The sequence below is a fragment of the Chlorella variabilis genome (genome assembly GCF_000147415.1).
Source record: "Chlorella variabilis unplaced genomic scaffold CHLNCscaffold_3, whole genome shotgun sequence".
NCBI classification, from domain to species: Eukaryota; Viridiplantae; Chlorophyta; class Trebouxiophyceae; order Chlorellales; family Chlorellaceae; genus Chlorella; species Chlorella variabilis.
In genome coordinates, this window is record NW_005435085.1 from 728,788 (window position 1) to 752,231 (window position 23,444).

Consider the following 23,444-nt stretch of genomic DNA (forward strand, 5'->3'; position numbering starts at 1 on the left):
TACCTGGGGCAGTGAGCAGGGCAGATGCGTGGGCGAGGGCGGTAGCAGGGATCGCAACCCGGGCCAGCAGGCAGCGCTGGGTTGGGTCCCCCATGCAATCCCTGCCACCTGGCATCGCCCACGCATCTGCCCTGCTCACTGCCCCAGGTACGGCCTGAGCGAGGCGCTGCGCCTGGCCTCCCAGGACGGCCAGCACTGGCTGCTGCACCTTGACCCCGATGAGCTCCTGCACCCGGGTGGGTGCGGGAGTGCTGGCAGCAGCCGCGGCATCGCTGGCCATGCATCACATGCTGAGCAAGCCAGGCAAAGCCTGTGGCATGCTTCCCCCCCCAAGCTCATCGCTGGCTGCTGCCCCGCCGCCGCAGGCGGTCCGGCCTTCAGCCTGACGGCGACGCTGGCGCGGCAGCCGCCGCACGTGCCGGCGGTTCGCTTCATGAACTTTGAGGGGCAGCCCGAGGCCGGCGACATCACCAACCGCATCGAGCAGGCAAGCAGGGCCATGCCATTGCTGCAGCTGCCATAGGCTGTAAGCCGTGGCATGCCGTGCACGCTGTGCCGACGTGTGCCCTGTCGCCCCCCCCCCATCCGCTCCCCCCCCACAGGTCACTCTGTTCCGGGTTCACAAGCACTTCATCACCCCTGAGGGGCAGTTCTACCGCGGCCTGTATGTGCTGGGAGGCTCGCCAGGTGCGCCGGGGCGTGCAGCGAGCAGACCTGGGCACAGCGCGATCGCGAGAAAGATCGCTGCGCCATGCCATGCCGCAGCTGTGCTGTGCACGTCACATGCGTGTGCTGTGCCTCCTGCTGCCCGCAGCCTTCCTCACGCTCTACGCCAACGGCAAGTCGGCGGTGCGTGTGGATGCGCCCGGGGTGCGCCCGCTGGGGCCCCACTTCTTCACAGGCAACCCCTCCCCCAGGTGGGCCCAGCCCAAATTGTGGTAACAAGACTCTTCTGCTGCAGTGGATCATCTGTGCCAGCAAGCTGCTCTAGTGCAACCACCCGTGCCCCTCACGGCTCCACCCTCCAGGTGGCAGACGGCGGACAACCCGACGGGGTTGTGGCGGGACGACGTGAGCGACGACTCAGTGGTACTTCACTATGCGTACAGCTCGGCAGACGAGGTGGCAGCCAAGGCGCACCGCAGCTGCCCCGAGGCCTACGTGGACGCGGCCCGCAGGGGGGACAGGGCAAAGGTGGGCCGTAGCAAGCATGGCAGCGGGCATGGAGGAGGCTGCAAGATGCAGGGGCGGCCCAGGAAGCAGCGCCGTGTTGCTTGGTCCTGCCACGCAGGTGAAGGAGTGCTTTGTGATTGACTTTGATGTGGACGCATACATGGCGGCAGCGCGGGGCCCTGCCGCCGCCCACGACTTCTTCTTGTCCCGCATGGTGCTGAGCGAGGGCGCCCGCGTGCGCTGCACAGACCCCACGCTGGGACAGCAGGCAAGTGGCGGAAGCCTGCGGCAAGTGCATGGTGCCGTGCTGCCTGGAATGGGCTGAGGGTGCGCCCTACTGCTTTATGCAATGCTGAGGTGCCCCGTTACCTCCTTCCCACCGCCTTGAGCATGCATCACCCCAAGCGCAGGGCTGGTGCACCCTCGCCGACATTGAGCGGTTCAAGTTCCTCATGGAGAAGGTCGGGCTCTACCGCAGGCTGCACGCCCCCGCCACGCTGCTGCGCCAGCAGGAGCGCGCCATCCAGCGCCGCTTGCGTCAGCAGGGCGGGCCGGGAGGGCAGCCGGAGGATGCAGGGCCAGGCAGCTGAGTTGTCGTATTGACCACACGAACATGGTATACTCGCTCGCAAACCTGCAACAGGTCTCTACCCCATGGCAGCATGCAAAGTGATGGCGGCGGGCGACGCGTCGTCGCGACGGCGGGGCTGGTGAGGTGGCGGGCGGCCCACATGAGCTGTGTCCCACATCTGACCACCTCGAAACAGAGTGATCGCTTTATCCATTGTTTATCTCACCCGTATTGAGGCGCCCGTCGACAGGAGTGCTCCTCGGGCTTTGGGAACGCGGCGATGCGGACGCTTTGGCGTCTTTGTTTCCTCTGCCTGCTGGCGGCGATATCAGCGCAAGGTAGTGCGCTTGCGGCCTGCATCTGCGCTCCCTCCGAAACGTTTGAGCAGGTTTCTCCTCAACGCCCCCGCCCCTCCCTGCCCTGCGTGCAGGCTTGTATGCGGTGAGAGTGCCTGAGCAACTCACAACGGCGGCGGGCATCGGCTTGCAGCTTCCGCTGGGTTGCGCGTGGCGCTCAGCTGCCGCCGCACCCGCCTGGCAGTACCATTGAACCGCTTTGTGTTCTTGTGGACTGCAGGGTGGCGGCAAGGGCTGTAGGATTGAGGGCTGCAAAGAATGCAGTCCACGCAACAATTGCACGAGCTGCAACCCGTCGGCTGATGGCAGCGATGCGTTTCTTTCGAACAACAAATGCTTCAAGGCACGTGCAGTCTTGTCTTCCCCGCCCTTCTGACCCCCCCGCCCTCACCTGCCTTGTGCGCCTGTCCCTGTGCCTGCAGTGCTCCAGCGTGTCGGGTGACAAGCACTGCAAGGTGTGCCACAAGAATGCGCTAGGCCTCAACCTCAAAACCAACAAGCAGGAGTGCCGCCGGTGCATGCCCTTCGCCAGAAATGGCGACGGCGCAAAAGTAGCAGTGCACAAGAACAAACAGGGCAGGTGCAACCCCTGCAACAAGTGCCCCTACAAAGAGGGCTGGGCCGGCTGCGACGACAAGGGCAGGTGCACCAAGTGCCGTACCAAGGATGGCTTCACGCAGACCGAGAGTGGCAAGTGCTTAAAGTGAGTTGCGAGCGGGTGTGCCGCTCGATTCTGCTGTGCCAAGCACGGAGCAGGAGACAGCTGTGGACCCAGGCACAGGAGGCGGCTTGGTGCCCGCTGAACATTCCAGGCTGACCCGGCCTCCCGCCTGCAGGTCTGCCTGCGCGGTGCCGGTCCGCCCAGGGCCATGCAAGGCTGCCATCCCGCGCTGGTATTACAACAGCGAGGCCGGCGAGTGCGTCCGCTTCACCTATGGCGGCTGCCAGGGCAACGCCAACAACTTCCCCACAGAGCTGGACTGCAAGCGGGCCTGCATGTGAGCGGGCGGGTGTGGCGGCCTGTTGTGTGAAGCGCCGTTGGCACGGTCGATGTGCGAGGAGACGGGCAGGCAGCCAGCGATGCAATGAAGACACGCCCTGGGAGGAGTGCGCCTGGGGCCTCGTCGAGGGGGGCCGTGGCCTGCTCCTCCTCACTCCAGCGTGTGGCTATCCAGCTGACAGCCATAACTCACACCATGCTGCACTCCCGCGTGCCATGTCGGCCGCATGCGCAGGCCATGCATGCCCGTCATGTGCCTCGTGCCTCCATGCCAGTTCCACCAGTGCCCCGTGGGCCAGGCCTGCCGAGACGATTACTGCTACGGATGTGATGCTGTCTGCGTGAGCCTCGCTGCTGTGATGCTTTGCCAGCGCCCTGATGCAGCGGCGGTTCATGGTCGGTGCGCAGGAGCAGCGGCCTGCCAACTTTGGTTTGCTTGCGCCGCCTACCTGTCCCTTTGTGCAGGAGCCCTGCAAGAAGAGCAACTGCCCCGTCGTGCCATGCACAGTCGCCAAGCTGGCCTGCCCTGAAGGGCAGCAGTGCGTCAACGATTACTGCAACTGCGCGGCTCGGTGCGGGATTAGCCCTGAGGAGGTCCCAGGCTGCAAGAACCCGGTGCCCTGCCTCGTTGCGCCATGCGAGTTCAACAACCCCTGCGCTGCCGACGAGCTGTGTGTGGATGACTATTGCGGCGGGTGCTTTGCCCGGTGCCGAAAGCAGGCAAGCTCCACTGCTGCTGCACCCTTTGTGGCTGCCAGATCAGGTGTGAAGCTGGCCAGGCAAGCATTGGGCACTGCTGCTTTACCAACCTCCTTCTTTGATGCGTGAATGCAGGAGTCATAGTGTCGTGCTGTTGGCTGTGCCTGCATGAGATGACGGCTGAGCCAGCTTCACTTGATGCAGTCGTTGTTTCTTTGCATGCATCTCATTTTGACTCACTGCCGCATTGTAAGTCAGGATGATGTGTGAATTGGCTACTGGCCCATGACTTTGGCACCCCTGCGCGCGTGAGGTGCGCTGGGTGGTCACCATGCGCGCGTGGCGACAGCGTGCAGCGGCACATCAAACTTCACAGAGCACCACGTAAATCGCATTTTGTACACACCCGAAACATCTGAGCCGCCATACAAACCATTTCAGAGGTCTGCAGGTGCAGAGCAGCAAGTTCTGTGGACCGAGAATGGTTTGCGCCCACCGGTGCCGCCGCCGTCGCGCGGCCTGAGCACTGAACACCCCACCCGCAGCCATGTCCGAGGGCCAGCACCTGGTGCCGATCGCCTTGGCTGGCCAGCAGCCTCTGCACGCCCTTCACGATGCGGACTGCGCTTGCACGGCTGTCCGACAGCAGGACCTCTCCTGCGCCATCTGCATGGAGACGCTGTCCGACCCGTTCGTCACCGCCTGCGGCCACACGTTCTGCTACGGCTGCCTGACGCAGAGCCTGCAGCACAACAAGCACTGCCCCGCCTGCTCCCACTACCTCACCACAGACCTCATCTACCCAAACTTCCTGCTCAGCAAGGTGAGGGGCCGGTAGAAGCCTGTGGAGGGCTGCAATCCACACAGTGCGCTCCCCCGCGTGCCCCGGCCGCCAGTGCCGCCCGCCCATACCACAAGTGCTGGCCCGCGCCTCTACGAGCTTCTCCCAACCTGCATCCTGGCCGCAGATTGTGAAGCAGGCACGCAGCCGAGCGGTAGGCACACCGCTGTCGGCACTGGAGCTGCTGCAGCACGCAGTCGCCGACCACAAGGAGGGTCTCAAGGAGGAGGATGTGGATGTGCTTCTGCAGCAGCTGTGGGAGCACAAGCAGGCGCTGCAGCAGCAGCAGCGGGAGGCCAGCATGGAGCTGCTGCTCCACTTCCTGCACAGCAGCAGGTGAGCTGTTGCCGAACCTCCTACCTGCCATTTGTTTGGGAGCATTGAACGCTCCCCTGCCTGCCCGGTTTGCGAGAAACTGTGCACGATGTGCAAGCTGTTTGGTTGCCCCTGGCTTGCAGGCAGGACAAGGTGCAGCGGCTGGCGCAGCTGCAGCAAGAGCTGCAGTGCCTCGACGGCGACATCCAAAAGGTGGAGGCGGCGGGGGCAGTGGCAACAGCGGTGCCCGATCCCAGCCACCAGGGTCGCCCCGTAACACCCGGGGTGGGACCTGCTGCAACAGTGGAGATCAGGGCAGGAGCAGCGGAGCAGGCACAGGATGACGCGGAGATGGAGTCCCAAGAGCGGCTAGATGGCGCCTTCACCGCAGCGCAACAGGCGCAGCAGCAGCAGCCTGCCGCGGCGGGTCTGCCTGCCGGAGGGCACCTGCAGCCTGCGCTCGGCACGCAGCTTGCAGCGGGAGCTGCGCTGCCCGCTGCACAGGAAGCTGCAGCAGCAGCGGTAGGGCGCGATGTGTCAGCGGCAGGCGCCGCCGCTGCCGCAGCGGTGGGGCAGGCCGCGCTGCACCACCAGCAGCTGTTCCAGCAGCAGCAGCAGGCGCTGCAGCAGGCGCAGGAGCGGGAGGCGCAGCAGCTCGCCGACTTTGCGGGTGCCGCGTTTGCCAGCCTGGCTGCGCGGGCGCTGGGCAGCGGCTCCAGCCAGCCCGCGCACTCCCTGCTGCTGCCAAGCGTGCCGCCGCCAGGCGGGCCAGGCGGGCCCGCACAGCAGCAGCCACCCCATCACCATCATCCGCAGCAGCCCCACCCCAGCTTCACAAGCATGTATGGCAGCCTGCTGAGCCCAGGTGGCACCAGCAGCGGCGGCGGCGGCAGCGCGGGCGGGCGCAACGGCGGGCGCGACGTGCTGAGCCTGCTGCGTAACAAGAAGCGCCGCATCGCCTCACAGTTTGACGACCTGCAGCAGAGCTACCTGCAGCTGCGCGCCGCGCAGCTGCGCCGCACGCAGGCAGCAGCTGCTGGTGGCAACGGGGCGGGCGAGGCGGCGGCGGATGGCGCGGTGGGGGCGCTGATTGACGAGGGGCTGCAGGAGTTCAGCCGCCTGCTGTCTGTCATCACCCGCTGCAACAAGATCAAGGTGCGGTCCGCCTGCTGCCGCTGGTGACAACATGCCGAGCCAGGCAAGCGCAGGCATGCACGCCTCGCCCATGCCCTGCCCTTGCGGGGGTGCCCAACACCGTGCCCCCGCCCGCGCCCGCCTGCATATGCAGCTGGTGGCGGAGGTGCAGCGCCCCCCGCTGCGCCAGTCCAGCGCCATTGTGTCGTCCCTGGAGTTTGACAAGGAGGGGGCGCTGTTTGCCACCGCGGGCGTGTCCAAGCGCATCAGGTGCGGTGCGGGGGGGGCGGGGTGGCGGGGCACTTCCACACTGTGGTGCAGGTCGTGGCCCCGGGCTGCATCCCTTGGCTACCTTGCTGTGCCCTTGCGCCATTGTGTTGCCCTCCCGTCGTTGCCTGCTCGTCCGCTGGCTATCTTCCCTCCTGCCTATCTTCCCCTGACCTCTCCCCGCACCCCGCCGCTGCTCCCCTCCCGCAGCATCTTTGAGTTTGCTAGCGTGGTGCCCTCGGCCGCCTCCCCCGGCCTGCACACGCCGGTGGTGGAGCTGGTGTCTCGCTCCAAGCTGTCGTGCCTGTCCTGGAACAAGTACATACAGGCACACATCGCCAGCTCAGACTACGAGGGTGCGCCCGCTTAGCGTGGATGCCACACGCGCCCCCACACCAGGCTGCGCACTGCGCTACTGCCGCCACCTTGTCTTTGATGCTTAACTTCTCCAAGGAGCCGGTTCCGCTCGAGTTCGAGTAATTGTTGTCAGATCCTGGCCCCTGCCCCCTGTGCTGCAGGCGTGGTGAGCGTGTGGGATGTGGGCACCAGCGGGCAGCTGCTGGAGTATGAGGCCCACTCCAAGCGCATCTGGTCGGTGGACTTTTGTGAGGCCGACCCCACGCTGCTGGCCTCCGGCTCCGACGACTGCTCCGTCAAGGTGTGGAGCACCAAGTCGCCGTCGTCGGTGGCGCAGGTGGGCTGGCTGGAGGGCTGGGGGGACTGACCGGCTGGCGTGGGCGGGTTGCACAACCATGGTGGCAGCGAGGTGGTGATGGTTTTGGGTGGGTGCGTGATCGAGCGCTGCAGCAGCGCAGGGGAGCACCCTGCGGCCCGCCTCGCCCTTCCAGCCCCCGCCAACCCGCTCCCGGCATTTCCTGCTCACACGCAGATCGACACCAAGGCGAATGTGTGCACGGTGCGGTGGCGGCCCGGGTCAGCGCACGAGCTGGCGCTGGGCAGCGCCGACCATGGCGTGTATCTGTACGACACGCGCCGCACAGACGCGCCGGTGGCCACCTTCCGGGGGCACAGGTGGGTGTGGGCAGGCGGTGGGGAGTTGGGGCCGGGGCTGCAGGCTTGGGCCGGCTTGGGCGCCCACACTTTGCCCCCGGCTGACCTCAATGGGAAGGCTGCCATCACGGCGTGTATACCGCACCCGTGGTGCAGCCGTCGCTGGTGCCTCTGCGCCTCCAGCCACCCCTCACCCTGCCTCCTCCTCGCGGCCCCCATGGCCGTCCCGCAGGAAGGCTGTTTCATACGTTCGGTTCTGCGGCTCGGGCGAGCTGGTGTCCGCCTCCACTGACTCCACGCTGCGCCTGTGGGGGCTGGGGGCCCCCACCACCGACGCGCTGCGCGTGTTTGAGGGCCACTCCAACGAGAAGAACTTCGTGGGCCTGGCAGGTGGGCTGCCATGGGCTCAGGGGCGGCGCTGGGCTGGGCCACGCCACCTGGCACGCCCACGCTGGCTCAAGGGGCTGTCAAACAGCCTCCCAGCCTGCCGGCATCGCTGCTGTCTCAGCTGGCTCTGCTCCAGCCTGCCCCCGCCCCCACCTGCAGCCGACGGCGACTTCCTGGCCTGCGGCAGCGAGACCAGCGACCTGTACGTCTACTACAAGGCCCTGTCCAAGCCGGTGGCACAGCAGGCATTCACTGCTCCCGGGGAGGCAGGGGACGCCGACACGCAGGTGCGACGGGATGCCCCACTGCTGAGCTGTTCCTCTGTGCAGCCGGCGGATGGTGTCCTGAAATGGAGTGGCCTCCTGCCGCTAACCCGCCACCTGCCTCGCCCCTGCCGCGCAGCACAACAAGTCCTTCATTTCGGCCGTGTGCTGGCGGCCCGGGGCCCAGACGCTGCTGGCCGCCAACAGCATGGGCACTGTCAAGGTGTTCTCGCTCACCGGCAGCGGACAGGTGTAGCGTGACAACCGGCCCTCCCAAGCAGGAGCACCACCCTGTTTTGACCTGGTGATGCTGCCATTGCACTCCTTGTTTCCACCGTTACTTTCTCCCCACGTTTTCACTGATTTTCATTTTCGGCCACCCACGCGTCAAATTGCACCCATACATGCATGCTTTTGCTCCTCACCGCTCTGCTCTCCATGCCCTGCTCTTGTCCGCAACGTGCCGCTCCCACCAGCAGCTGCTCAGTTCCACAGCCTTTCAGCACACCCCGCTTCACCTGTCTGTTTTGTATGTTACACTGCCAAACTGCGATGCGATGCCTGTCTAGTGCATGCCTGGAAGATCTAGGGCCATAAGCGGCCAAGCCGGCTGTTTTACGGCATAAAGAGTGGTGCACCGTCGATTGTCTGACTGCTTGCCGACTTTGTCTCTAAAAACTGTGCGTCCAGACTGCTTGGGACGCTGGCGAACGCATCGTGTCAGCCTCGGGAAGTGTCACTGCTGCATGGGAACCGCCACCTGCTGCGCGGTGCCGTAGCCCTTGGGCCGGCGGAAGAGCATGCTGCAGGCGCAAGCGGCAGGGTGAGTATAGCAGTACTCAGGATCACATATCTACAAACATGGCACGGCAGCGGCGGCCAAGACGGCACCGCAGCCCCCGGCAGCGAGATCAGTAAAACATTTAAGCAAAAACTTACATGTGGGGCTCCGGACGATGTTTGGCATAGTGCACTGCAGGCAAGTGCAGGAGCAGGCAATCATAAGTGGCAAGCAAGCAGCCGATTCCAGGCAGGCAAGTGCATGCCCGCACAGCCATCCCCAGGCATTTTCTTGTTGCTCAGCCCAAGGGAGCACCATTTAGCCTCTGCTGCACCCTCAGATACTGCTCTCCCATCAATGTGAAGGGACTGTAAAAATAGCACTTACCCCAGCCGCGCGACTGCTGCACGCCCAGCTGCCGCCACTCTGCCTCGCTCAGCAGCTTGTCCTTGGGCAGCCGCTTCGCAATGTCCTGTGGCAGCACCACGTGACGGTACTCGTACACGTCGTCATAGTAGCGCTCCCTGCACCACCAGGCAGGACAGGGCAGGAGTGGTTGCGCGGCAGAGCAGCGGCAATGGCGAGGGACGGGGGCGGCGGGCGAGTCACCCAGGCTGGTGGCCTGCTGCCGCCCAGGCGCGTTCCAGAAGACAATGACAATCAGCTGGGGGCAGGGAGCGCCGGCTGAGGCGAAGCGAGGGAGCTGGGAGTCGGGCAGTTCAAGCCCGGCCGCGCAGCTGGGCCCGTGCCCGCTGTCAACACCACCACTCACGAGTACTGAATGCCGTTGAGCGCCATTTGCCGCTATGCGTGCGCCTGTGGTCGCCTTGCGGCTTCCCGCCAAGCTTCTAGAGGCCGTTGGGGGCTGCGGTGGATCGCGCGAATGGCTGCGGCTGATGGCTGGCTGACTGGCTGACTGCCGGATACGCTGCGCGCGATTTACATGCCAACCTCCGGTACATGTGTTGTACCTCTTGGTTCAGTGGCGCGCGACTCCTGCAGTGCCGCAGAGTGCGAAACCTTGCGCAGCCGATCAGCTCATTCAATACAACCCCAGCCGGATCAGGTGCGCCTCAGGAGCCGTCATCCCTCTGATCGGCCGAGTTTTGGCCACCGCCTGGCGCATTGGCCTGCTCCGCGGTGGAGTGGGCGATCCTGCGGGAGCCAGGGAGCGGCCAGCGGTCAACAGAAGCGCGCTACCATGTTGCAAACTCTTCCCTCTGCAGGTTTCCCTCTCACAGGTCAGGCTCCTGGCTTACAGAATGCAGATCTTCGTCAAGGTGAGTCTGTGCCTGCCGGTTGGTGGTCCGCTGCTGCCGCCGAGACCGCCGCCTGCCGCCAGCCGCTCCCGCAACCCGCCGCCTTCCACGTGGACGTGCTGCTTGCTGCAGACCCTGACGGGCAAGACCATCACGCTAGAGGTGGAGTCTAGTGACACCATCGAGAATGTGAAGGCCAAGATCCAGGTGGGTCAGCGCATTCCTGGCGGGTGTGCCTGTTCTTGCCATTGGATCCGTGCCCTGCATTCATGCCTGCTTGCTCACGCGCCTGCCTTGCTGTGGGTGCAGGATAAGGAGGGCATCCCGCCTGACCAGCAGCGATTGATTTTTGCGGGCAAGCAGCTGGAAGACGGCCGCACCCTGGCCGACTACAATATCCAGAAGGAGTCCACCCTGCACCTGGTGCTGCGCCTGCGTGGCGGCATGCAGATTTTCGTGAAGACGCTGACGGGTGAGAGAGCTGCCACAGTCAGCGGCATCGACTGCAAGGAAAAGGAGCTTGCACTGTGTGGCAAACCAGCACTGCATCACCTAATCAACCCTGTTTCCTGCTGCTGCAGGCAAGACCATCACGCTGGAGGTGGAGTCTAGCGACACCATTGAGAATGTGAAGGCCAAGATTCAGGTGGGGGTTGCGGCTTGCTGTGGTGGGGCCCAACAACAGCAGGCATCGCATCTTCGCATTACGGCCCTGATGTAGCCCTCTGCGGTTCAACCAACCATTGCATTGCGGCTGCGTGCTCTCGGCATGCAGGACAAGGAGGGCATCCCGCCTGACCAGCAGCGCCTGGTCTTTGCGGGCAAGCAGCTGGAGGATGGCCGCACCCTGGCCGACTACAACATCCAGAAGGAGTCCACCCTGCACCTGGTGCTGCGCCTGCGCGGCGGCATGATGATCAAGGTTGGCGGGTTGGCTGTGACAATGCTACCGCCTGGGTTCGTGTCGAGGACATTTTGCAGCATCCGATTTTGCAGTGGTGGGTGTTTCCAGGAAAGTGCAGATCGCCGGCATCAGCTCACCCCTTTCTCCTGCCTTGTGCGCAGGTCAAGACACTGACGGGCAAGGAGATTGAGATTGATATCGAGCCCACAGACACCGTGCAGCGCATAAAGGAGAGGGTGGAGGAGAAGGAGGGCATTCCGCCCGTGCAGCAGCGGTGAGCTGAAGGGAGGGGCTATGGGGGCTGGGAGAGGATCAGCAGCGCATTCGGCAGCAGGGCTGGCTGCTGATGAACCGAGGCAGGCAGGCGGGTGCAGTTGTTCTGCACAGCTCCATTCCCCTGCTTTAGCAACAACCAACGACGTGCGTTGCAGCCTGATTTTTGCGGGCAAGGCCATGAACGACGACAAGATGGCCAAGGACTACAACATCGAGGGTGGCAGCGTGCTGCACCTGGTGCTGGCGCTACGCGGCGGTTGCTGAGGCAGCGGCAGCGGCTGCTCTCTCCACAATGTGTATGCCCAACTCTGTAAACCCCCCTTCTTCCCACATCCCCTAGCGTAGCAAGAAAGAAGCCAGCTGGAAAGGAGCTGGCTGCAGGCACCCTCTGTAACCTTTGTTGGCTGTGTGCTTTCAAAGAGCAGTTGCCAGGGGTGTGGACAAGGCTCCAAAGCACAGCCATCAGTGCAGGCTCCTCCCTCACCACAAGCAGCCTTGGACGGCTCTTCCTTCTACCCTGCACTCGTTCCAGCATGGCTGGTGTGTGTGAAAGCAGCCCACAAGCGCGGGGGACATTTAGGGGCAGGTGGCACCACCCGCTGACAGCGCCTGCCCGCCGCCTTCCACCCGCGCGCCGCCGACCGCCTGCCCACAGATTTCCCCAAGGACGAGAGCAAGCTGCCTGGCGGCTACGCCGGCGGCAAGGCATCCGGTAGGACTTGAAAAGGCATGTTCTTTCTGCTTAGCCTTTCAGCTCCTTCCTAAAGCACCCCACATTCCCTGCAGCCGAACGGCCCGAGGAGGACCGCAAGGCGTCTAGCCGCAAGGCAGCAGAGACCCGCCATAAGGACCAGGCAAGCACGTGCGGCATGTCGCGTGTCTTCCCTGCCTCAATGTCAATGACAGTTAAACAACCAGCGAGGCACTTGCCTGAGTGCAGGTGGGCCCTGGCATCGGGCCGGTGCCAGGCCAGCCGCAGAGCTACGAGGCCGAGCTGAGGGGCGGCACCTGGAAGCTGGAGCGTGAGGTGGGCGGGGGAGCGGGATGCGCTTTTGGTGGGGCGATGGCCTGCAGCGCCGGCTGGCACAAGGAGAAGCATCAACCTGCTGCTTTCATTTCCTTAGTAGGGCGAAGAGGGCGCGGTGGCGGAGCAGGTGGCGCAGGGCGACCGCGAGGCGGAGCAGATCGAGGCCTTCAGGGTGCGCATGCGCCCAGGCTAAGCGCTGGGACCGTGCATCTCTGTGGACGTCCAGTCCGTGGTGTACTCCCATGCACTGCAATGCTCTGCCCTTGGCTCCGCAGGACAAGCGAGACCCCGACTACAGTCCTGACGACCCCGCCCAGGAGCGAGCGGAAGCATAGATGAGGGCGCAGCTATGAGGAGCGCTTGCCGACGACGTGCATGAGCCAGGAGCAAATGGGATCATTGTTGATTGATTGAACAGTTGAAAGGGAAGAAGATTGAATGCATGACATGCACATAGTGAGCCTCAACCCCCGCATGTAACGAGCTTATCACACGAACGAAAAGATGAAGGAAGCAGCGGCGGGCTCCGCCGCAGCGCACCGCCGCAGCTGCACAGGTGGCAATTGGCCAGCGGATGATCGATCTCGCGATGCACCTTCACCCTAACGTGTTAGCATCATCCTGAAGGCTTCAAATCAGCCCTGCAGCTGCCCAGCCCAGGCGTGGGGCTATCGAGTAACGACAGGGTTCTCGCTCTCCCGGGCCCATCTTCCGGCAGATTACTGTCGTTAGTGATCACAACTGCGCCACAGCAGCGATGGCGCAGCCTGAGGTCCTGCAGCAGGCGACCGATCGAGCGGAGGGACTGGTGGTGGCGTGCAGAGCGTATGTCGACGGAGGTAGGGCAGCGGCCTGTGTGCGAGCCTGGTTCAAGCAGGGAGAGCGCCGCCAGCGTTGGAGGCCAGGACAGGCGCCGCGCCGCCACCACCACCCAAGCTGCCGCACGCGGCTGTGTGCGTTGCCTCTGCTGAGGTGCAGTGGACGGCCTGCTGGATGCCCTGGAGCGTGATGTGTACCAGGCAGCAGACCGGTGCTGGCGGCTGCAGGACCGCCCAGTGCAGCTGCGAGGCGGCATGCTTCGGCACAAGACGGTAACGGTACAGGTGGGTGGCCAGAGGCTGCCCGCTGTCTTGCCAGCCAGCACAGCAGCGTAGACACTGTGTGGACAATGATCCGCTCGGCTGGCTCACTGCACCACTCTGCTGCGCAACGTGCGGCTCCCCTGCACCCGCCCACCCGCCCGTGCAGGAGGCCGTGTTCCAACCCGACGCTGAGCAGCAGGAGCTGGCGGGGTCGCTGGAGCAGTGGCGTCGGGCGGTGCAGAGCTCAGCGGCGTCTGCGGCGCTGCAGGTCAAGGTGGCAGAGCAACAGCTGGTGGTGGTGATGGCCAGGTGAGGGGCGGCAGCCATTGGGGCCTCTGGCCAGGCTCAAGAGGTGGGGCACGAGACTGGGAGAGGCGCCGGTGCTTGCGCCAGCACGCTCGAGAGACGCAGCACACCGTCCAGTCCTCTCTCTCTCTGCAGGGATCTAGACCCTGCGCAGCCCGCCCCGCCCCAGCAGCTGGCAGGCCTGCTGGATGCGCTGCTAGGAGCCCACGGCGCGGTGGCGGCGCTGCGGAAGCGCAGCCTGCGCGACACGCTGTCCCTGCTGTGCCAGCTGGCGGTCCAGGTGGCGACAGCCTGGCGTGCAGCCGGCGGCGACGATGCAGGCAACCTGCTGGCTGGCCACGAGGCAGCGCCGCAGGAGGTGGTCGCTGCGCTCTCTGCTCCGCTGCCAGCCGAGCAGCCCGCCGATGCGCAGGCGGGTGCACTGCCCAGCGGCGGCGCCACCCTGTCGGGTGAGCTGGCTGCCAGCCTGGACAAGCTGCGGGTGCGGCAGGCGGCGCTGCTCGAGGAGCTGTCGGATGCCGCCGATGTGCTTCGCTTCTGGAGCCGGCGCGGCGAGAAGGCGGCGGCCGGGGACGAGGCGGGTGTGCGGGAGGGCGACGTGCCTCCCATGCTGGCAGAGGTGGGCTCCCGCTTTGCTGGCTGCTGCTGGAGCGAGTGGTTGGCGGCATGCTATGCTTTGAAGACCTGCCTGCCAAGGACGTGTGGCATGCCCCTGCCCCGCCTGCCCCCTGCCTTCTTCTCGCAGGCTCAGGCCACTCTGTGGGCTGCCAGCCAATCATACGACGACGAGCAGGCAGCCTCCGACCTGCGCACGCGCCAGCTGGTGTGCCAGCGGTACCGCCCCGCTGACCTGGCAGCGCTGCAGGCGGCGTCCGACGACTATGCCGACGGGGAGCGGGTCCCGGCCCAGCCCTCTCTGACGTATGAGTCTGAGTTTGTGCAGGAGAGGGGGTATGCACGCACGCGAGCGCTGCAGACGCTGCACGGTACGCAGACATCTGGGTATGGGCTGGGGGCTCACAGATGCAGCTACGCTGCCTCTGATGGTCCTGGCTGTGCACCCTGGCTGCACACAGCTTGCTGGGCTCCCACCTGGGCAGAAGTGGAGGCCGTGCTTTCTTCCCCTGGTGCAGACGACGCCATGGCATCTGCCGCCGTCAAGCTGCACCAGCTGCGCTACCTGCTGCTGGAGGCGCAGCTGCCCCCTGAGACGGCGGCAGCCTGGGAGCAGCTGCTGGTTCGAATCGCCGAGGCGCTCCTCAATGGCAGCACGCCGCCCTCGGCGGTGCCGCTGCTGGCGGAGCTGCTGCAGCAGGGGCTGCGGCGCCAGGGCGCCGAGGAGCTGGCTGGCGTGGGGGAGCAGGACAAGGCGCGGCTTGTGCCCATGATCTGTCGAGGCCTGGCGCCGCAGCCCGGCGGGCGCGTGCTGCTGCGGCAGCACGAGGGCGTGGGCCTGCTGCAGAGCCTGCTCAGGCCTGAGGCCATGCTGAATGGCGGGCAGCTGACCCAGTTCTACGACACGCTCAAGGTGCGGCGAGCAGGTTGGGGCGGTTTGGCATTGTGCGGTTTATGTGCCACAGCAGATGCAGCGTGGCCTTGTCGCCCACAGCTGTGTGCTGCCTTTGATATCGATGTCTGCCTCGTTTTGGCAGCAGTGGGGCAGTTTGAATGGTGCGAGTGTGCCCCTTGGAGTCATTGCCGGCTCGGCTGCTTGCCCGCAGATGGTGGTGGATGGCTGCGCCGCTGCCGCGCTTCCGGCGGACACCACAGCCTCCCTGCTGGCCCCCTTTGATGCCACCCGCTTTGCGGTGCTGGTCTGTGAGCAACGGGAGGCCGGGGGCCATGGTGGCGGCGGCGGAGGGAGCGGCGGCGGAAGCACGGCCACGCCGCACGCCCGCGTCAGCATGGAGCAGCTGCTTGACCTGGCCCATGCCAGCCTCTCGCAGCCTGGCGCCGACAGTGTGGGCATGGCTCTGCTGGAGGGCGTGCTGACCCTGCAGCCGGCCGCCTTCCTGGGGGCGGCCCTGCAGCTGGCGCTGGCGTGCGGCGGCGAGCAGGCGCGGCGTGACGTGCTGGGCATGCTGTGCAGGGTGCCCGTTGAGCTTCTTCCGCCCCCAGTGGTGGCAGATGCGCTGGTGCAGATTGCAGAGGCTGTGGATGGCAACCAGCTCGCGCCGCCTTTCCTGCCATACGAGCTTCTGGGGCGTCTGTACCGCTCAGCCCACGTACTGCGCAGCATGCAGCTCAGCGTGGAGCGAGGGCCCGAGGCGGCGGCTGCTGAGGCTGCCAATGAGTATGCTGCTTCATTTGCCGGGCAGAAGCTGTGGACGGCGCGCGTGGGCGGCACCTTGAGCGGCGGCAGCGGTGGCGATGAAGCCGAGTTGGCCGCCCGTGCAGCCAGCGGCAGCAGCAGGATGGCGGAGCAGGGCTCCGAGGGCGGGGCGCGGCGGCTGGGCGGCTCTGGCAACGGCAAGAGCAGCTTGGTGCTGCTGCCGCTGCAGCCCAGCGGCCAGCCTCTGGCGGTGCTGCTGCAGCAGGTGGTGGGCGCTGTGCTCAGCTGCCTGCTGCGGCGTGCGGGCGGCGCGCTGGATTCAGCAAGCCTCAGGTGAGGGATTTAGAATGGGTTGCTTGGATCTGCCCCCTGTCCTCACCCATTTCTCTCGTGTGGGAGCGGCCAAGGCCAACAAACAGGCTGTGCCGCCGCCGTCCTGCACTTGCAGCGAGGAGCTGCTGCAGCTTCTGGAGGTGCTGCTGATGCCGGCGGCGGAGCAGGGCGGCTGGCTGCTGCAGTGGCTGTGGAGCCACCTGTACCAGGTAGGGACTCTACACCCTAAGTACACCCTCAACCCTTAATAGAGGGAGGCATGGGGTATGCGTGTGGTCCTGCCTTGTTTGCCAGGGCAGGAGAAGTGCTGCACTTCTCTGCTATCGCCCTCAGCACCCTCTGGGCCTGAAAATGATTGCTGCTGTTGCGCTGCTGGCCGTTCATCCCTGGAACTTGTGCTCTGCAAGCGCAGGAGGCGCTGCGGCCCTTCCTGGCCGACGCATCCGCCGCCGTTGGCGGTGGCGGCGGCGGCGGCCCACTCGCCGACGCTTTCCTCTCCTACTGGGCCTCGCTGCCCTGGCGTCAGGTCTGGCTGTGGCTGCTTTTCTACTTGTGTGGCTGGTAGCATCCACGGCAACAGCTGTGCTTGCATCTATTTGCCATCCATCAGTCTGCTGGGCCGCCCTGTGCAGTCCAACTTCCATGCCGCCTCCCCAGCCGCCCTTGCCGCCATCCGCCTGCACCTGGTGGCGGCGCCTGCCGACGGCGCAGCCGCGGTGCTGCTGCGTGAGCTGGACTTTGCTCCCGTCCTGGCCAAGGTACGAGCTGAGGCGCAGCCACAGCCGGCCATGCACTGCTCACCGCTCGCAAGCAACTCCTCAGTCGGACCGCAATGCTGCACTTGCCTCCATGCTCGGCAGCGGTGCACACCCTGCGCCACGGGCCTCTCCCCTGCCTCTACAGGCGGCCCCCGCGCAGGAGCCCCAGCGAGTGCAGCAGGTGTACAGCCTTGTGGATGAGGAGGAAGAGGAGATGGGCGATGCGGGAGACGCGAGCGGGCGAGGCGTCTGGGCAGCGGAGCTGGCCCTGCTGGCGCTGGACTGCTGCGTGGCGCTGCCGCCACAGGTGAGGCTGACAGGGGACGCGCCAGGCAATGAGAGTTCCCAAGCTGGATTGATGAGGAGAGGCAGAGGATGGGCATCCAGCCACTGGACAGGCGGGCAGCGCTGCATCCTGACATGGTGTGTGGCGCGGGCATGGCTGCAGGACCAGCCGGATTGGCTGCGGCAGCTGCTGCACGGGGCGCCGGCCCAGGCCGCGGCGGCGTCCTTTGAAGACGCGGCTGGCGACGCGGAGGATGTGGCGGCGCTGATGCGCTCACCGCAGTCGGCGGCGCTCATGCCGCTGGTGGCTGCGGCCGGCGAGCAGCAGCCTCTGCTGCCACACCTGATGGCGGCAGCAGACTGGCGCCAGCTGGCGACCGACATGCACGCGGAGCAGGCAGCGGCCGGGGCCGGGGCGCCCTGGCTGCTGCTGCCCATCCTGCTGGGGCCAGCCAGCATGGCGGGCGATGTTGGAGGCCGGCTGGTGCACGCCGCCAGCCTGCTGTGCAGGGCGGCTGTGCTGGCTGGCTCGCCTCAGGCCGCCCAGTGCGCGGCCGGCGCCGTCACCCCGCTGCTGCTGTGCACGCTGTGCCAGGGCACCAAGCACGAGCCCGGCAGCCAGCGCCCGCAGCGGGCCGCGGCGCAGGCGGCTGGCACGGGCGCCGCCGCCGCCGCCGCGCAGGCAGAGGCTCAGCGTGCGCAGCAGGAGCAAGTTGTGATCCCTGAGGGCTTCCCACTGGAGCTGCTGGCCGACACTGTGGAGGAGCAGCAGCTGCTGCTGCTGCAGCAGCAGGAGCGGGAGCGGCAGGAGCTGCAGCAGCTGAGCCAGCTGCACCTGAACGACGACGCATCCCAGCAGCAGCAGCCGGCGGGCGCGGCGCCAGCGGCGGGTGCAGGTGCCGGCGAGCAGCAGGCTGGCGGCGAGGAGCAGCAGCAGGAGCAGGAGCAGGAGCAGGAGCAGGTGCTGCCGCTGGTTGAGGTGCAGGGCTGCTGGAGCCTGACCGCCGACCAGCACGCCCAGCTGCTGCAGGCGGCGCTGGTGCCGCTAGGGGCCAGCCAGGCGACGCTAGCGCTGGCAGCCAGCCTGCAGCTGGAGCACTGCCCCCGTGATCTGGCCAGCGGGGACCCAGCTTGCGCCGACGGCGGGCTGGTGCAGTGGCGGCAGCCTGGGCTGGCTGACCTGCTGCACGCCGCGAGCGCGGCAGCGGCGGCAGCGCCCTCGGCGCCCGCGGAAGGCCGCGCAGCCGACGAGGCGGCGGGCGTGGCGGCGCTGCTGGTGCCGTTGGCGCGTCGGCCGCTCACCATCCTCACTTCCGATCGCCTCCCCTTCTCTAATGCCGAGCTCCCTCTGGACACCCAGGCTGCACTCTACGTCTCTGTCGCCCCCGAATCCAGCGGCGGCAGTGCTGGCGGCGGGCCAGGCAGCTCGGCGGCCCCGAGCGCCGCCCCGCAGCGCCGGGGCCTCCACCAGACACTGGCAGCGTTGCTGCCTGGCGCACGGCGGCGGGCGCAGCATTCGGGGCTGACGCCGGGGGCTATGGATGCCCAGCTGCTCAGGCAACAGCTACGCCTGGGGCTGCTGGTGAGGCGATGCTGCTGGGGGCCACTGCGTCTTAGCGCAGCGCCCCCCTGCCCAGCTTGTCGCACCAGCCCACTCGGCCCCCGATGCTCCTCCTCATGCAGGCTGCCTGCAAGGATGGCGACGGCGCGCCGCTGGCCGCCTGCCTGCTGCGCCTGGTGTATGCCTGCCCGGGGCTGCACGCGAGCGCAGAGGCGCAGGCGTTGTCAGAGGGCGTGCTGCGCTTCCTGGCGGCGCCCGAGCGTGACGGCGGGCCGCTGGGGCAGGGCGCATCTGCCTCGATCCTGCTGGCTGCCACCGAGCCCAGCCAAGGTGGGGCTGCCCTGCCTCGCTGTGATCTGTGCTGTGTGCCACCCTGCCCTAATTCTGAGGGGCCGAGTTGGCGGGCTTTCAAGCAGGAGCAGCCGGGTATCCAGCCATGCCGCATGCTCTTGCGCCGCCGCTCCGCCCTGCCGCAGATGCTGTGGCGGGGGGTGATCTCAGCGTGCACAGCGCCACAGCCGAGGTCCTTTCCCTGGAGGCGGCGGGCGCTGGCGCCAATGCCCAGACTCCGCCAGCCGGCGTGCCCTCTAGCCCAGCTGGCAGCAGCCTTCGGGTCGCCGTGACCGCGGCGCAAGGCGTGCCACCCTCCACACTTCTGGGGCTGGCGCAGGGGGCTGCAGAGCTGCATGCCCCGCTCACCGCGGCTCTGGCTGTGGAGCAGCTGCGCCAGGGCACCACCGTGCTGCCCAAGGACGAGTGGCAGGCACTGGTCACGCAGGTGGGGCGCTCTCTCGCCTCCGCCTGCCTGCCTGTTGGCTCCTGCCAAGCGGAAGCTGTATTTTGTGAGCTGCCAAGCGACCCCCGAACCATGGATAGATTCTTGCCCCATCCACCTACACAGTCACGCGTGAGTTCTCTCCCGCGCTGCTCCTGCCTGCAGGTGCTTCAGGTGGCGGTGCGTGCGGATGCCGAGCCGGGGCACCCGTTTGACCTGGTGGCCGCCTGGCTGGCGGCGCTGCCCTGGGTGGCCGACTCGCGCTGGCGCCGCCTGCCCAGCGGGCCCCACCTGGAGGCGCTGCTGGAGTGGCTGGAGGCGCTGGAGCTGCGGGTGGTGGCGCTGAGGCTGGCGCAGCCAGAGGATTTTGGCATGGAGGGCGGCAGCCCGGGTGAGGAAAGGATGGAACGTGGGGTTCGGCGCGTGTGTGGGTGCGGAGGCATGCTGCTTGCCTGCGTGTGTGCGCATGTGGATTAGCCGATGTTGCAGGGCTGGGTGCCTGGCAAGGCGATGGTTGCCCACTCGCTCTGCCGTGGCTGCGCTGTGCAGGCGGCGGCAGCCCCAACCGCCTGCTCAGCGGCGCGGCAGACCGCTTCAAGGCAGTGCGGCAGCTCATCACCGGCCAGGCGCCCGGTGCCGCGGGGCCCAGCGCCACACATCTGGCAGAGGACAGCGGTGCTGGCTATGGCGCGGCACCTTCTGCAGAGGCTGGCGCAGGTGGCGGGGAGCAGCAGCTGGGGCAGAAGCTGAAGAGCGGCTTCCGCAGCCTGCTGGGCAAGAGTGGCGGCAGGGAGGCTGCTGCTGCGGGCCAGGGCGCCGAGGGTGAGGGCCGCCATCTGCTGGAATGCTCACCCGGCATTTTGCATGCTTGTGGCTCACTTGCTTTGCACTACTTTGTTTGTTCCAGTGCACATCAGCCGATCTGCGCTCCTACGCCTCGACGACGGCCATGCTTTGGGGCGCCTTCTGCGTGCAGGCGAGCCAGGGCATAAGGGCTGGGGCGCGAAGATGCGAGACAGGCTGGCGCGGATGGGGCGTGGCGGGGAGCACGACGACCAAGCGCTGCTGGATCAGGAGGCAGGCGAGGCGCCGCTGGGCAGCGTGCCGCCTCAGCTGAGTGCCAGGCCCGGCCCCTACTCTGCCTCTGGCCTGGGCACGGTCGCCGAGGAGGGCGGGGGCACAGCTGGCAGCGAGGCGGCAGGGCCGGCGCTGGGTGGCCCCGATGCGGGGCACTTTGGGGTGGCTGATCCGGCGGAGGGCAGCGGGACGGGCCAGGCAGTGAAGCAGAAGATCAGCTCGGGCTTCCAGGCCGTGGGGCGCAGCCTCAGCAAGGTCAAGACCAAGCTCTCCGACCGGCAGGGCGCTGGCGGCAGCAGCGCGGGTGCTGCATTTGACGAGGTGACCGACAGGGACCAGGATGTGGCGGTGCGAGTGGGCCTGGCCGCCTTTGCTGTCTCAGGTGCGGGGGTGCGGCTGCACTGGCTGGGGTGGGCTGCGGCATCAAATGGCAGCATCAAGTGGTCTGCCTTACACCTGCAGTGTGCAGCCCTGTCCAGCCATCCAAACGATCCCGCTCCAGCGCCGTCCCAGCAACTGCGCTTGTGCCTGGCCGCTGCGTGCTGCAGCCTACATCCGCGCTGTGCTATGCCCCTCGCTGTCCTCCCGCCTCGGCAGCGACAGCACGGGCCCCGCCACGCCCACGCTGGCGCGCGGCGCATACCACCACCGCCAGACCTCCTCCCTGGGCCGCCTCCTGGATGCTGAGTACATGCGGGAGCTGGACAGGGTGGGTGGGCCCTGCCTGCTGTTGTGGTGGGAGGGCGTGTGCGTGATTGGTGTGGCGGTGGTGGCGATGGAGTGTGGGATCCATGGCCCTCCGCCGGTATGCCCATCGCTGCTTGCGCTCTCGCAGGTGCTGGAGGCGCGCAGCGAGCTGGACAGCCTGGAGGTGCTGGCCGCCTGCCCGATGCTGCAGCTGCACCCGGGGCGCTACCAGGCCTTCCTGCGCGACGTGCCGCAGCTGCTGTCGGCAGCCACCGGCGTGGAGGCCTTCAGCCGCAGCCTGGTGCACCTGCTGTTCGAGCCGGAGCGGGCGCTGCTGGTCTGGATGTGAACGGAGCCCTCGGTCAACCCGTGGCGAGAATACACATGTTTGGATGTTGTTGTGATCTCTGGCGAAACGATGTGAATAGTGGTCGAGGAGCAGGAGAAGCGCGTTTTGGACAGGACACATGTTGACATCATCGTTGAGGCGGAAGACTGACGGCGCGGGGCGACGCTGCCAGGGGCGCAGAATGCCGTCTGGACAGGGATGCAATGCATGTGCTATTGAGGACCCTCCTCCTTGGCAGCGGCAGGATGCACTGTAAGATTGAGTGCACTGCCGCAGCCGCAGGATGGCGAGGACAAGTGAGCCTCCCGCACGCCACAGCCTCTGCCCGCCTCCTGGACCCGTACCAAGGGCCATCTGGTGCTTCTGGTGCGGAGCCCCGGCACCCCCTGCTCACGAAATGCAGCTGTGAGTATGTGGCGCTGGATTCCTGAACGGCGGCGACGGCGGCTGGTTGCCACGTCGGCGCCAGCCTGGCTCCCCCGCTTTACGATCGCCCCGGTGAGCCCGCCTCAGCCTACCACCAACTGAACTTATCCTTCCAGCTGCAATTGAGCATTCCCCAGCACACACATCAGGCTCATTGCAGTGCTTGCGCCGCGATGGCCGCGGGCGAGGGCGCCTCTGGCGGTGCCAGGTCGCAGGATGCGCCGCAAGACGTGCAGCAGGACGGCGCCGCTGCCGTGCAGCAGAAGCCCGTGGTGAAGCGCTACAGACGAGCGGAGCTAGACGAGGAGGAGGAGCAGAGAACGTTGCTGGAGAATGGCGAGGACGAGTGAGCGCCGCATGGCTGGGCTCCTGCGGAACCCCGCCGCCGCCGCCCGCCTCCTGGACCTGTGCAGGGTGCTGAGCGCGCTGCTGCTGGCCCCTCTGCAGCTACGAGGAGTACGTGCCGCTGAAGAAGCGGCGGCAGATGGAGGAGCAGGAGCGGCTGGCGCGCATGGGTCGCGCGCCCCAACCCACATCCCAGGCCCACCCCGGCGGGGGGCAGGGCGGGGAGGACCACGGATCCCAAGTCCGACCCCGGGCAAAAGAAGTCGCTCCTGGTCATGAAGGCCAAGCAGATGCAGGAGGGCCCCCGGCAATGGGCGGTGTGGGCTGCGATCAAGGGGCCTGTCAGCGCGTGCCCGCTGCACAACATCGGGCCCATTGCCTGCCGTGCTCCTGCCACGCGCCGGCTCACCCAGGCTGCCATACGCAGCCCTCCCTGACCTCCTCCTTCCCATCCTGCGCCCCCGCACCCCCCCAACGCCCCCGCCGCAGGTGCCCCCCGAGACGGAGCAGGAGCGGCTGCTGAAGGAGGAGGCGGATATCATGCGTCAGGTGACCCAGAAGCAGGCGCTCAAGACATACAAGGAGCTGGCCAAAGACATCTCCTACTCGCGGTCCATCAACACGGGGTGGAAGCCGCCGCTCAAGTACCGGCTGATGAGCGACGAGGAGCACCAGGTGGGGCCTGGGCTGGGGCTGGGCTGGGCTGGGCTGGTTGCTTGGGGGGAGGGAGGTGGGGATCGGTGCAGAGCTCATTGCTGATGGGTATAGCATGTTCCCCCCCTCGTCCCTTGCCCCCTGCCTCGCTCACCCTGCCCGCCCCCCTGCCCTGCCTCACCCCGCCCACTACCTGGCCCCCAAGCAGAAGGTGCGGGACCAGTATTACATCATCTGCGAGGGCCACCACCTGCCCCCCCCCCCCCCCCA

At 66.7% G+C, this 23,444-nt stretch overlaps 6 protein-coding genes across 6 annotated transcripts in view; 5 read left to right on the forward strand and 1 right to left on the reverse strand.

Annotated features, from left to right (window-relative positions):
* Window positions 1-2,943: 2,943 nt before the first annotated feature.
* CHLNCDRAFT_19946 (hypothetical protein) lies at window positions 2,944-3,102 on the forward strand (the record flags this gene model as incomplete). The annotated part of the gene is made up of 1 exon (XM_005850518.1): window positions 2,944-3,102. A coding segment is annotated over one exon (159 nt), but the record flags the coding sequence as incomplete, so codon positions are not given.
* A 1,343-nt stretch (window positions 3,103-4,445) lies between these two features.
* Window positions 4,446-8,252, forward strand: CHLNCDRAFT_6949 (hypothetical protein; the record flags this gene model as incomplete). The annotated part of the gene is made up of 11 exons (XM_005850519.1): window positions 4,446-4,622; window positions 4,768-4,976; window positions 5,099-5,382; window positions 5,821-6,110; window positions 6,244-6,359; window positions 6,567-6,712; window positions 6,875-7,050; window positions 7,246-7,388; window positions 7,600-7,757; window positions 7,914-8,041; window positions 8,157-8,252. Coding segments are annotated over 11 exons (1,923 nt in total), but the record flags the coding sequence as incomplete, so codon positions are not given.
* A 501-nt stretch (window positions 8,253-8,753) lies between these two features.
* On the reverse strand, window positions 8,754-9,596 carry CHLNCDRAFT_140500 (hypothetical protein; the record flags this gene model as incomplete). Its single annotated transcript, XM_005850803.1, has 4 exons — window positions 8,754-8,820; window positions 8,957-8,990; window positions 9,186-9,322; window positions 9,571-9,596. 4 exons carry the CDS (start codon window positions 9,594-9,596, stop codon window positions 8,754-8,756), a joined length of 264 nt encoding a protein of 87 aa, XP_005850865.1.
* A 464-nt stretch (window positions 9,597-10,060) lies between these two features.
* Window positions 10,061-11,501, forward strand: CHLNCDRAFT_48528 (hypothetical protein; the record flags this gene model as incomplete). Its single annotated transcript, XM_005850520.1, has 7 exons — window positions 10,061-10,078; window positions 10,190-10,264; window positions 10,367-10,529; window positions 10,639-10,703; window positions 10,833-10,979; window positions 11,123-11,235; window positions 11,393-11,501. 7 exons carry the CDS (start codon window positions 10,061-10,063, stop codon window positions 11,499-11,501), a joined length of 690 nt encoding a protein of 229 aa, XP_005850582.1.
* A 1,520-nt stretch (window positions 11,502-13,021) lies between these two features.
* On the forward strand, window positions 13,022-21,749 carry CHLNCDRAFT_50250 (hypothetical protein; the record flags this gene model as incomplete). The annotated part of the gene is made up of 19 exons (XM_005850521.1): window positions 13,022-13,103; window positions 13,237-13,367; window positions 13,513-13,655; window positions 13,788-14,271; window positions 14,398-14,638; window positions 14,729-15,180; window positions 15,374-16,257; window positions 16,373-16,466; window positions 16,670-16,783; window positions 16,890-17,015; window positions 17,161-17,322; window positions 17,464-18,882; window positions 18,984-19,191; window positions 19,338-19,639; window positions 19,802-20,027; window positions 20,186-20,458; window positions 20,613-21,095; window positions 21,262-21,422; window positions 21,549-21,749. 19 exons carry the CDS (start codon window positions 13,022-13,024, stop codon window positions 21,747-21,749), a joined length of 6,186 nt encoding a protein of 2,061 aa, XP_005850583.1.
* Window positions 21,750-22,348: 599 nt separating this feature from the next.
* CHLNCDRAFT_140503 (hypothetical protein) overlaps window positions 22,349-23,444 on the forward strand; it is a gene marked incomplete at both ends in the record, with an annotated part of 2,944 nt that continues 1,848 nt past the window's right edge. The window contains 3 exons of the mRNA XM_005850522.1: window positions 22,349-22,521; window positions 22,623-22,761; window positions 23,010-23,195. Of these exons, the coding sequence (XP_005850584.1) occupies window positions 22,349-22,521; window positions 22,623-22,761; window positions 23,010-23,195 (498 nt within the window). The remainder of the gene's footprint in view (window positions 22,522-22,622; window positions 22,762-23,009; window positions 23,196-23,444) is intronic.